General features: G+C 35.2%; 3 protein-coding genes and 1 long non-coding RNA gene across 11 annotated transcripts in view; 2 read left to right on the forward strand and 2 right to left on the reverse strand.

Annotated features, from left to right (window-relative positions):
- LOC149690502 (uncharacterized) overlaps positions 1-11,256 on the forward strand; it is a 285,407-nt gene that overhangs the window by 250,484 nt on the left and 23,667 nt on the right. The gene's annotated exons all lie outside the window — the stretch shown is intronic.
- On the forward strand, positions 174-1,339 carry LOC149690528 (oligosaccharyltransferase complex subunit ostc-A). Its single transcript, XM_089870092.1, has 4 exons — positions 174-414; positions 761-834; positions 935-1,152; positions 1,221-1,339. Exons 1-4 carry the CDS (start codon positions 276-278, stop codon positions 1,234-1,236), a joined length of 447 nt encoding a protein of 148 aa, XP_089726218.1. The 5' UTR covers positions 174-275; the 3' UTR covers positions 1,237-1,339.
- Positions 1,299-4,263, reverse strand: Atac1 (Ada2a-containing complex component 1). 2 transcript variants are annotated; one of them, XM_089870085.1, is made up of 7 exons: positions 3,624-4,263; positions 3,274-3,562; positions 2,991-3,199; positions 2,605-2,691; positions 2,151-2,525; positions 1,979-2,079; positions 1,299-1,575 (listed from the first exon to the last, which is right to left on the reverse strand). In XM_089870085.1, the coding sequence occupies exons 1-7, from the start codon at positions 3,885-3,887 to the stop codon at positions 1,425-1,427; spliced, it is 1,476 nt and encodes a 491-aa protein (XP_089726211.1). In that variant the 5' UTR covers positions 3,888-4,263; the 3' UTR covers positions 1,299-1,424. The 2 variants fall into 2 exon arrangements, with proteins under 2 accessions (XP_089726211.1, XP_089726210.1); XM_089870084.1 differs by having other exon boundaries at positions 2,590-2,691; positions 3,624-4,249.
- Positions 4,508-10,408, reverse strand: LOC149690530 (condensin complex subunit 2-like). 7 transcript variants are annotated; one of them, XM_089870079.1, is made up of 17 exons: positions 10,153-10,373; positions 9,956-10,074; positions 9,365-9,598; positions 8,365-8,467; positions 8,099-8,188; positions 7,449-7,572; positions 7,275-7,333; positions 7,123-7,194; positions 6,851-7,040; positions 6,715-6,794; positions 6,235-6,440; positions 6,022-6,149; positions 5,579-5,947; positions 5,361-5,491; positions 5,192-5,284; positions 4,970-5,113; positions 4,508-4,892 (listed from the first exon to the last, which is right to left on the reverse strand). In XM_089870079.1, exons 3-17 carry the CDS (start codon positions 9,586-9,588, stop codon positions 4,836-4,838), a joined length of 2,070 nt encoding a protein of 689 aa, XP_089726205.1. In that variant the 5' UTR covers positions 9,589-9,598; positions 9,956-10,074; positions 10,153-10,373; the 3' UTR covers positions 4,508-4,835. The 7 variants fall into 7 exon arrangements, with proteins under 7 accessions (XP_089726205.1, XP_089726203.1, XP_089726204.1 ...); XM_089870077.1 differs by having other exon boundaries at positions 9,967-10,074; positions 10,153-10,372; XM_089870078.1 differs by having other exon boundaries at positions 9,967-10,074; positions 10,146-10,372.

Below are 11,256 nucleotides of genomic sequence, written 5' to 3' on the forward strand. Positions count from 1 at the left end.
CTAATTAGCAGTAATTTGGAAAAGTGGCAATAATTTGGGGTTAAAACATAACCAATTTAGTAATATTTTGGAAAAGGGAGAAATTTAATTAATTGATAATAACCAAAACAGGCGCACATTTAGCCGCTCATGATCACGCAAGCTGCTATTTGCTATGGCAACCAACCAATCATTGACCTTTTCGATAACCGGCGTTAAGAACACGTTTCCTTATATAAGCCTTAGTTTTGTCAAGTCAAGAACTTTTAAATAACTTAAAAAATAATTTAATAATCATGGAATCCCTTTATAATTTGCCTTTCTTAGTTCTTGAAATCCCGAATTTAAAACTTAAAAGACCATCATGGTTGCATCAACCTTCAGCTATGGTTATGTTTTCATTGGTTTTGGGCTCGTACTTTTTAGTATGTGGAGGTAGGGTTACGAACTTACGGTTTATTTAAAAATTAAGTAATAAAAGCACATTAAACTAATGTATAGTCTGCCTTAAAACTAAAAATAAAAAAAAAAATAAAAATATATCGTACAATAAAATAAACAAACCTGTTACTAAATAGGAATAATCTATGATGTCATTGCTTAAGTAATAGGGTAATGGCAGCCCTCTGCCTTCGACTGTATTAAGCTCTATGGGGAAATAACATGGGGTGCCATTAGTCTATTAAAGCACATTAAATTAATGTATAGGCTGCCTTAAAACTAAAAAAAAAATAATAAAAATATATCGTACGATAAAATAAACAAACCTGTTACTTAATAGGAATAATTTATGATGTCATTGTTGAACCTCCCAGTATTGGCTCTACCGTTGACGAACATGGACATTCTAAACCCGTAAAAACCCTAATTTTGATAGTTTCTATCAACACCATCAAGTGTTGATAGTTAATTTCAAGTTAAATAATACTTAACTCGTATTATTTATACCCTAAAGGTTGCCTTTATGCCTTTTCGAGTAAATGGTCAATACATTATGGAAGGTTTAGCGTCCAGCTTTTTATTTACAATGGGTGGACTTGGATTTGTAATTCTTGACCAAACCCACAACCCCAACACACCCAGACTAAACAGAATATTGCTTATTTGCGTCGGATTTCTATGCATTCTCATCTCATTTTTTATGTGCTGGGTTTTCATGAGAATGAAGCTACCGTAAGATTTGCCTAATTAAATCAATTAATTAGGCCTATAATTAAAAATAATATTTTTTTTTCTTTCAGGGGATATCTTCAATAAATGTGTTTTTCTCCCATAATTTGTATGAATGAAATTAATTAATAAATAATAAACAAGCTGTATGACAAAATAAATAAAACATTAATTTCTTTTATTAATAATACTTACGTGTTGTTTGTTAATTCTTCAATAAATTAATTAAAGCAAAAACAGCAGTTTTTATTAAAAATTTTAATTAGGGCGGGATCTCACGTTGCTGGCATGTAATTTGGGTCTAAATAATTATAATCTCCACCCATAAAATGTATATAATCGCGATCTAGAAAGGGTTTAGAACATTCTGCTTGTTTAACTGGTTGCATGTTGTGATTGGCTGTGTGTGGGAAGGATTCATGTTGGCTAAAAAAAACATTATTAGTTTGGTTTAGTTTAATCCACTTTATTCCTGATGCGTGTGTCAAGGCTTAACGCGCGATTTGTCAGTTAAAGCAAGTCTCACTAAGCTTAGCAAAGGCTTGTTTTAGCTCCGCCCACGTGGACGAGTTGTGATTGGTTTAAGCCTTTGGCAAGGTAAAATTGGTGTGTAGAAGATTAGGCAGCATGCTAGGGGCGCCACAGGAGCCGACATTTACTTTAAAAGTCAGGCGTTAAGCCTTGGCACAGTATCAGGAATAAGGTTGAAGTTTAGTTTAATCCACTTTATTCCTGATGCGTGTGTCAAGGCTTAAGTTAAAAGTCGGGCGTTAAGCCTTGGCACAGCATCAGGAATAAGGTTGATTCCTGTGGTATTAAATCAGCATACCATTCAACACAATCATTACAAAAATCAGTTGAAGTGTTTGGAGGACAATCTATACAATGCCATCTAGTTCCAATTATTGGATTGCAATTGCACCTATCACACTAAAAATCAGTTTAAATAAAAATGGTTAATAAACATTAAACAAACAAACAAACAAAAATAATATTTGTACCTTAAAGCCAATGTGTTGGGCTAATCCTTGACTCTGAAGTTTGGTTTCCTTTAACTTCTTTAAATACATAAATTCCCTTATTTCGGGATCATCTGGTTCATCATCAATTACATCCTCTTGTTCTTCATCCTCCGATTCATTGACATCATCTTCACTTTCTTTTCTGCCACAAATACTAGCTGGTGCCGAGTTATTATCTCCAACTTCACCATTATCATGGCTGCCACTCGCCTTTGGAACTTGATGACTTAATACTGATTCATCATTGGCTCCTCCCAAATTGAAGAATGTTGGGAATTTGTGACGAAAAAATGTTGAGGAATGTAATGATGATAAATTTCTGGCCATAACACTAGTGGGTCTTCTGGAGAACATCTGTATAATTGTTCTAAATTAACTTCTGAAACGTTTGGGGGTTGATATTTATAGTACTACTAACAAGTCTTTGGGATACTTTGTATTTTGTACTGGGTGGTCGTCCAGGAACGGGAATTCCAGCACGAGAGAGTTTAATGAAATATTTTTGAACTCTACTGGCAACCTGTTGGAAATAAATGTAAGAATTAGCCTTATTCCTGATCAGCGCCATCTACCCATAGCGGTGACTTTGAGAACTACTGTAATCGGCAAGCCAATCAGATGTCGCTAAAATCTGGTTACGTCATTTTTGGTAAGACCCGAGAGTGCCAGTCAGTGACGTCACCAGATTTTAGCGACATCTGATTGGCTTGCCGCTTACAGTAGTTCTCAAAATCGCCGCTATGGGTAGGTGGCGCTGATCAGGAATAAGGCTAATTCAGCTGCTAAAACGTTTTGGCAGCTTGGCCCCCCAAAATTTACCTGTGTAGGTGTTCTATTTCCAAGCTCAGCGGCAATTTTAGCCCATCTTTTTGACTCTACTTCCTCAGGAGGATATAATACTAATAATTCCTCTAAACGTTTTTGCTCCTCAGTCGTCCATAATTGATTAAATGTAGCGGGTTTATTTTTATCAAATACTCGTCCCCTAACCATGGTAGTCTTATCATCCTTATTTTCTAATTCCCTAACTAGAATAAAAGTTAGCGAACTGAGAATCAAGACATTTGAATGACTATTTCTTCCGCTACAAACTTTACTTTACCATCTAACTCATCTGAGGGGCCAAAACCTTGCGTGAAATCAGCCTTAGCTGATCTAAATGGTCTATTTAAGAAGCCCACCAAATTTTGACCACTTTTAAGGTTATATTTTGACCAATCTATGGTGGGTAGACTAGCTACACGTTGAGGAAGTGGTATGCCTAAATCCTCTTTTTGTTGAAGGCTTTGCACAAAACCAATGGGATTTTTAAGTGCCTCGTTTTTAATAAATCGTAATTGGTCCAGATCCTTCAAAACTTGTATTCTTTGCGCTTCCAATACCGCCATGCACTAAAAACTTACTTTAGAAACTTCTAAACAAACACCCATTCACACGCAGATGTCACCTTACCTGAAGGGCATTTTGATAGTCAGAGTTAACTTTTAAGGCAAGGTGATCCGATTCGAAAAAGAACTCTCCGATATTATCCAAGTCAAACTTTTGTTTCATTGACTTATATAATTCATTTTCGTCTTCTTCGTCACTCGAATCAACTGTTTCTACAGTGATATCTTCAGTTTCGTTGATGGTTTCCATTTCAGACAATGGTTCACTAGCATTTTTGCTAGCTAAAATATCATCGGAGATAATTGGCAATTCACTCTCGTTATTCATACTAGTATTCTAGTTAATTAATACAGCGCGAAATTAATTTGAAACTCTTATTTACTCCTCATTACATTACTCTTAGACCGGTCGCTTCAAAATTTTGAGGCTATCGAGCAGACGATCCTTCATAGTACCCTATAACCAATCACCGCGAGCAGACGATCCTTCATAGTACCCTATAACCAATCACCGCGATTGGTCTACAAATTAATTTGGCAGACCCACCAATCCCCGCGTTTTGTCTACAAATTAATTTGGCAGACCCACCAATCACCGCGTTTGGTCTACAAATTAATTTGGCAGACCCACCAATCACCGCGTTTGGTCTACAAATAACGCCAATCAAGGCGATCTTTCATCAGACTAACATCGTCATAAAAAACCAGACAATTTTGCTAATATTGCTATCTGAAATACAATACCTTCTACTGTTGTTGTTAATTCAGAGTGAAACAATAACAAACCTCAACATTACTTGTCAATGGGCCCTTGTCAGTCCCAAGATTCAAACTCTGAAGCAGACGACGCTTCGTTCTACTCAACAACAAATCACCGCGATTGGTCTACAAATTAATTTTGCAGACCCACCAATCAATTCGATTTCCATTTCAATAAATAGAAACTCATTTTGAAAATCAATATCAATGCATTTTATTCGAACATGAAATATCTTGTTTTCTTTACATTTTAAATGAGTCGAATTTTATTACTAAAAAGTTCCATGTAATAAAATTAAAATGTTTACGTAAAATTATAAAAATTCATAAATGAAGTTGAATGAATGAATAATGAAACTTCCTCAACAATGACATATTTAACACTGTACATTTTCTTTTAATTGTTTATGCAAAACTGGAATTTTTTTTGATAGTTTAATTTATACAAGTTCGGGGAAAAAAAAAAAAAAAAAAAAAAAAAAAAAAGTCTGTTTAAGTCGTTAAAGCGGGTTATGGTTTATCCCTGTTCAATTTTAAAGTCGCGCATATCATCTTGCCCATCTAATTGAAGAACCTAAAAGTTCAAAGACACATTATTACACGTCGCCCTAAACTAAACATAAACATAAACATAAACAGTTAAACACTCACTTTTTCGTTACATAAGTGCAAGAACGTAACAAATGCAATCGGCACACTAAGATTTTTAGCAGACGCCTCGGAAATATGCTTTGGTATTTCTTTGTACAACTCGGAAAACTTCATCGTGTCCGTCATTTCTTCCTTATCTTCCTCCTAATAAAACAAATTCTATCAATCATTAACCTATAAAACTTAATTGAAATTAATTAATTAATTAATTAATATAAGTACAGATTTGGAGAGGACGGTCCACATTGCTCTTTTAATCTTTTTAGCATCAATTTTTTTGGCTGTTTTTTCGTAAACCAATAATGGTTTATCAATCTAAAATTAAAGTTAATCATTTTAATTAAAATTAAATTAAAGCATAAGTTAAGAGAAATAAATAAATAAATAATACTTTATAAGGTTGTTGCACAAGATTTTCTCCTGTGAATGCAACACCTTGTGTTTGAGCATCGGTTTGCGGTTGTGTGAAAGAAAATTCCATTTCTTGGCTTCCACCAAAATCTCCTCCAAAGGGACTTGCCGCTGCAATTAAAAAATATAATTACTTCTATGACGTCACGAATTAAAATTAAATGTTAAAAAAAAGTAAAATAAAAAAACCAAACTAACCAGCTGGAAAATCATCATCATCACTATTATTTTCATTGCCGCCTCCGCAATAATTTGATTTATCAGCGGGATTATCATAATTGTATCCCTCTCCGACATCCGCTTCGATAGTTTTAGCCACTTTCTTCATAGAACGGACCCAAAGATTAGGATTGATCATAGATTTCCCGAGATTTTCTATGTTATAATGATGATCGAACGGCAGCTCGTTCTTTTCTCTATTCCATTTGTTTAATGTCCCTTTTGATAACAGGTTTTTGGCTTCATTGTGAATGATTTCCAAAGGTTTAGCATCGAAGTCAATTAGAGATGGCGCCCTTTTAGGTTTTCGTTTTACTGGTTGTGGTCCTCTTTGTTCTACACCTGGACCTGAAATTAATTAATTAATTAATTACTACCTCAGCCTTTCAAATTCAAATCCAATCCACATTTCAATAACTTACGGCGCCCAAAAGGTAAGAACCTCCAATGATTTGGTCCGGCCCAAGCTGAAACCAGTTTTGGGTCGTAATAGGAATATTCTGAGGGTTTTCCAGTCAGGAACCCGATTGTATCATTAATATTTTCAAGTCTAAGATGAAAATAAATAATGAAAAGGTTAAAAGGTTAAAAATAAAATTACTGTTAGTGTCGTTACTTTAAACCACACTGCTCACCTTAAAGGTGGATTTTTAGATTTTTCAACCCCTGCAGCTCCTATAAGGATATCAGACGACCTGTCTTCATCAATTTCAATTGGGTCTGAACCGTGATTGCTGTACTCATCTTCAGGTTCCTGCAGTTCTTGATTGTACACAAACTCATCAGGATTCTGGTTCTGTTGAGATTGACTCGAGCATGCATTATCCGAGTTAATATCATCCTGTAAATATTAATTATAATTAATCCGCCCATTAATTCCCTAATTAATCCGCCCATTAATTCCCTAATTAATCCGCCCATTAATTCCCTAATTAATCCGCCCATTAATTCCCTAATTAATCCGCCCATTAATTCCCTAATTAATCCGCCCATTAATTCCCTAATTAATCCGCCCATTAATTCCCTAATTAATCCGCCCATTAATTCCCTAATTAATCCATCCATTAATTCGCAAATTAATCCACCCATTAATTCACTAATTAAAAACTACATACACTATCAACTTGATTGAAATCAAAGTTTTCAAATGTTTGGTCAATGGGAGGTCTTTCTTGGCAAATTTTATGCAATGTATCTATAATTAATAATGATTAATTAATTAATATAATGAGTAGAAAATTTTAAAATTACCTTTGAAGGAGGATATATTAATAGTTGCATCATTTTCATACTCTCTGACACAATCTAAAGATGGGGGTTTCATGTTATAGTCCAGGGCTAATTGACATTGGTCGTCAGTGATGCCTAAGTTGTAAACAAACAATCCTGCAACTCCTTGTTCATCATATACAGATGAAATTTGGTTGCGGAAAGAGTCAGCCTATAATGAAAGAATAAAGAAAGAAAGCATAAGTATTTTTATTTAATTAATTAAGTCACTTCACTTGACACAATATTCTTACTTCAAACCGACGTTCGATCTTATCCAGAGTTATGTTTTTCAGATTTTGTTCAACTTTTGCACTTTTTCTGACCTAATTAAAAGAAGTCAGTTGTTAAAAAAAATAAATAGGCCTACACATCTATTATTTTTTTTTGGTCATATTTGACTTGCTTTTCGTTTTTTCTTCGTAGGGTCAACATTATTTTCCATCCCTGTTGAATTTTGACTATCTGTAAATTAAAATTGTAAATTAAATTGTTAATTCAAATTAAGAATGAAATTATTTATTTATTAAATAAATAATAATTTATTTATTTAATAAATAAATGGATAGAAGTATCTCACCCCCTTGTTCTGTCGTTTTATGAGTCCTCCCCAAATCACTTGCCAATTTACAAGTATCAGCTTCCAATGCATCAACACGGTAACCGTATATTTTTGCACTTGCATCTAAAGCGCAACTTGCAACCTAAGGAAACATTTACGTTAGTGTTCTCAGGATATAATAGCACCTTTAGCTTTTGACTACATTATGGCATATGGGTACAGGGTTCATACAACTTTTGGAAAACAAAATTCCCTGAGATTTATGGGAGGTTTTTCCCCATATACTTCCCTGAATTTTCCAGGTTTTTCCTGGTATATGGAGTATAATATGGAGCAAATGTTAACGAAGGAGGAGGGGGGGGGGGACAAATATGAGTATTACATAATCAAAGGACATCCCCGTATCTCTAATATAACCAGAGTTATGGGCCTCCAAAGTTTAGTGTAATGTTAATCCTATGGAGGGAATGTTCACGAATATTTTGCTTAATTATTCGGCCCCTGTTTGACGCAAATTTCCCTGATTTCCCTGAATTAATTCTAAATTTCCCTGAGGTTTTTGTCAACTATTTATTTCCCTGATTTTTCCGGGTTTTCCCGGTTTTCCAGGTTTGTACGAACCCTGGGTAGTTAAAATTGAATGCCACTACTCTATTACAATTAATTACCTGAAAATTCATGTTATTGCCGCTTTTTTTGATTGTGTCAGCCATGTAATCAATCAGATGCAATTGAAATGCATTTTTCTTGGTTATTTTCTGGAAAAAAGAAATTAATTCCTTATTTTATTAATTTCTCTTTGAATGAAGAGAAAAAAAGACGCTCGTAACAGTCTCACTTTGAAAGCATTAAAGGTATCGGCCTGGGCAGCCATTGGTTAAAAATCTTAGCATACATACAGTTTGTAATTGCTTAAAAATATATTTTAACTTACATTTTCCGTGGAGAGTCTGACACATTCTGTGTAGTGCTCTGATAATTCCTCGTTAGACAAACCTGATAAGGCTGTCCCTAAAGCGATTCTCCTACAATATAAACTGGTTATGATTGTTACCATAGAGTAATGGCACCTTCTTGCCTTTGACTGTATTAAGCTCTATGGGTAGTTAACATGGAGTGCCACTACTCTATTTTAACTGCAATAGACTAATGGCACCCCGTGTTATTTCCCCATAGAGCTTAATACAGTCGAAGGCAGAGGACTGCCATAACTCTATAAATTATAATAATAGACTAATGGCACCCCATGTTATTTCCCCATAGAGCTTAATACAGTCGAAGGCAGAGGGCTGCCATTACTCTATAAATTATAATAATAGACTAATGGCACCCCATGTTATTTCCCCATAGAGCTTAATACAATCGAAGGCAGAGGACTGCCATTACTCTATATAAATTATAAAAATAGACTAATGGCACCCCATGTTATTTCCCCATAGAGCTTAATACAGTCAAAGGCAGAGGGCTGCCATTACTCTATAAATTATAATAATAGACTAATGGCACCCAATGTTATTTCCCCATAGAGCTTAATACAATCGAAGGCAGAGGACTGCCATTACTCTATAAATTATAATAATAGACTAATGGCACCCAATGTTATTTCCCCATAGAGCTTAATACAGTCGAAGGCAGAGGACTGCCATTACTCTATAAATTATAATAGACTAACGGCACCCCATGTTATTTCCCCATAGAGCTCAATACAGTCGAAGGCAGAGGACTGCCATTACTCTAATTATAATAATAGACTAATGGCACCCCATGTTATTTCCCCATAGAACTTAATACAGTCGAAGGCAGAGGACTGCCATTACTCTAAATTATAATAATAATAGACTAATGGCACCCCATGTTATTTCCCCATAGAGCTTAATACAGTCGAAGGCAGAGGGCTGCCATTACTCTATATATTCAAAAATTGCCGATCTTACCTTCCTGAAGGGGTTGATGGGCTATTAAGGTTCTTTTCTTGATCATCCAAGAGTCTTAACTGCCTGCGTTTATTCCTCTCCCTTTCATCATCATTTTCTTGCAAAGAAACATCAGCTAACATAATGTCTCCGTTGGGGCTTTCCATCAGGGATTGTCTTCTTATATGGCTTAGTCTGTCTTTACGATTTCTTCCAACAATAGGTGTGGAAACAATACTGGCCATATTATTATGCCTAACAAATAAAAATAAACGAGAGGTAAATTAATTAATTAATTATGCCAAAATAATTAGGTTAATTGCATAAGAGTGCCACCACCACCACCACAAAGTAAGGAATCAAAATCACAGCCTAACATTAACATAATTAACACAAGTCTTAATTTTATCAATTAACAAATATATAATACAGAGGGGACTCTGGGAGTGCTACAGTGATATCTAAATATGTTGTTGAAAAATGCTGCGTTAGAATATTCATACCAGGGTAACCATTATGTTGATAGTTCTATAGAACATTTGATTAAATCAGAGAACCTTTTTGCATTAAAATGCTTCTTCAATCAATCAATCATCAAATTATAATATTTACTGTGTACATACGGCACCGAATAATAGCTGAGTAACGTAAAGGTACTGTTTATGATTTCCCCATAAGCGTTATCAAATATCCAGAATTAAATTCAAATTTGCAGTTTCGCCGCTTTTGCACTATTATAAACAAAATTATTCCCTTAAGCCTTGGCACATGACGCTTAGATTTTCACGGTTCACTATTATACCTAAAACCTAACATACACTCGGTGTCGACTCCGTATAGTCAATGAACTATCAATAAAACGTGGGGGAATAAAATCCTTATAAATAAAACGTAAAAATAATTATAATCACCTAAATCATAAACCGTAACCGAACTTCTTTAGCTTAAACGTCGTTATTACTACGACTTTTTGACGATGGTCGAATGCGAGGTTCGTAAAGAAAAGCGCTATATATATGGCCGTTGCCTGTTCCCGCCAAATTGTATTTTTCAATTTTTCAACCAGGGCCGGAAATAAGCATAGGACACTGTCCAATAAAATTTCAAAACGCTCCTCCAAAGTCTCCAAGGAGTATGGATAGGGGTAGGAGAAGAATTGAAGTTTTTTCCCGACGTTCTTTTCGTAAACTGACGCGGGAAATACGAATGCCAGTATGCCACAGAAAAATATATTTCAAGAAAATGCTTACCGGGTTTATTTACCCGACCATATTTTTCTTTTAAAGGAAATACCCTGTTCCAAACCATAAAAATGTCATTTCAAACCCGCCCCTTGAAATTATTTATAGTTTCTTTCCGAGAATAAGTCAAAACTGTCACGCACTTTCTTTCTCAAGGTTGTTTCCCTGAAAAAAAAATGAGAACAGAACTCAAACCAAACTTCACTCGCATTTCATAACAATATAAGTTCATAAGATATGTTTCTTCCATAAGTTTGTCACTGGTCAATGAGAGCTTGTCATGAAGTGACGTAGGCCATAGATTCGATGTAAAGCGATGCCTGGTGAGGCGCTCTCAAAGTACAGACTAAATGGAATGATGGAAGTCTTGCAAAATTAACTGAGTGTAGGCCTAGTCAATCCACCTTATTCCCTTTCGCCGGAAGTTAGGCTTAGCTCGGGATTCATGGGGGGTGAGTAACGGGAAGAAATTGGTCTGTCGTCTGCTACAAAGGCCAAAAATATGTACTGTAGCGGACGACAGACCAATTTCCTCCCGTTACCAGTCTGGGAAATAGCACACTTCCTCTGGTCCAAAACCAGTTTATTAATTGCTTGGACTAGTTTTTTAAATCAAAAACCGGGGGGGGGGGGGAGTGGGTTACTGGTCCTCGGGACCAGTTTATTATTTAG

This window comes from Phalangium opilio, unplaced genomic scaffold (genome assembly GCF_054372755.1).
Source record: "Phalangium opilio isolate 3A_F unplaced genomic scaffold, DU_Popi_V2 ptg000031l_1, whole genome shotgun sequence".
Lineage (NCBI taxonomy): Eukaryota > Metazoa > Arthropoda > Arachnida > Opiliones > Phalangiidae > Phalangium > Phalangium opilio.

Excerpts from the sequence above, each read along its gene's own strand:
- LOC149690528 (XM_089870092.1), top strand. The coding sequence starts at position 276 with ATGGAATCCCTTTATAATTTGCCTTTCTTAGTTCTTGAAATCCCGAAT. Across the intron at positions 415-760 it reads GTACTTTTTAGTATGTGGAG|GAATAATTTATGATGTCATT; the intron begins GTAGGGTTACGA and ends GTTACTTAATAG. Across the intron at positions 835-934 it reads AACATGGACATTCTAAACCC|GTTGCCTTTATGCCTTTTCG; the intron begins GTAAAAACCCTA and ends TATACCCTAAAG.
- Atac1 (XM_089870084.1), bottom strand. The coding sequence starts at position 3,887 with ATGAATAACGAGAGTGAATTGCCAATTATCTCCGATGATATTTTAGCT. Across the intron at positions 3,563-3,623 it reads ACTATCAAAATGCCCTTCAG|TGCATGGCGGTATTGGAAGC; the intron begins GTAAGGTGACAT and ends GTAAGTTTTTAG. Across the intron at positions 2,080-2,150 it reads CCCAACACATTGGCTTTAAG|TGTGATAGGTGCAATTGCAA; the intron begins GTACAAATATTA and ends ACTGATTTTTAG.
- LOC149690530 (XM_089870076.1), bottom strand. The coding sequence starts at position 9,588 with ATGGCCAGTATTGTTTCCACACCTATTGTTGGAAGAAATCGTAAAGAC. Across the intron at positions 7,573-8,098 it reads GCAATAACATGAATTTTCAG|GTTGCAAGTTGCGCTTTAGA; the intron begins GTAATTAATTGT and ends ATGTTTCCTTAG. Across the intron at positions 6,150-6,234 it reads TCTAAAAATCCACCTTTAAG|ACTTGAAAATATTAATGATA; the intron begins GTGAGCAGTGTG and ends TTTTCATCTTAG.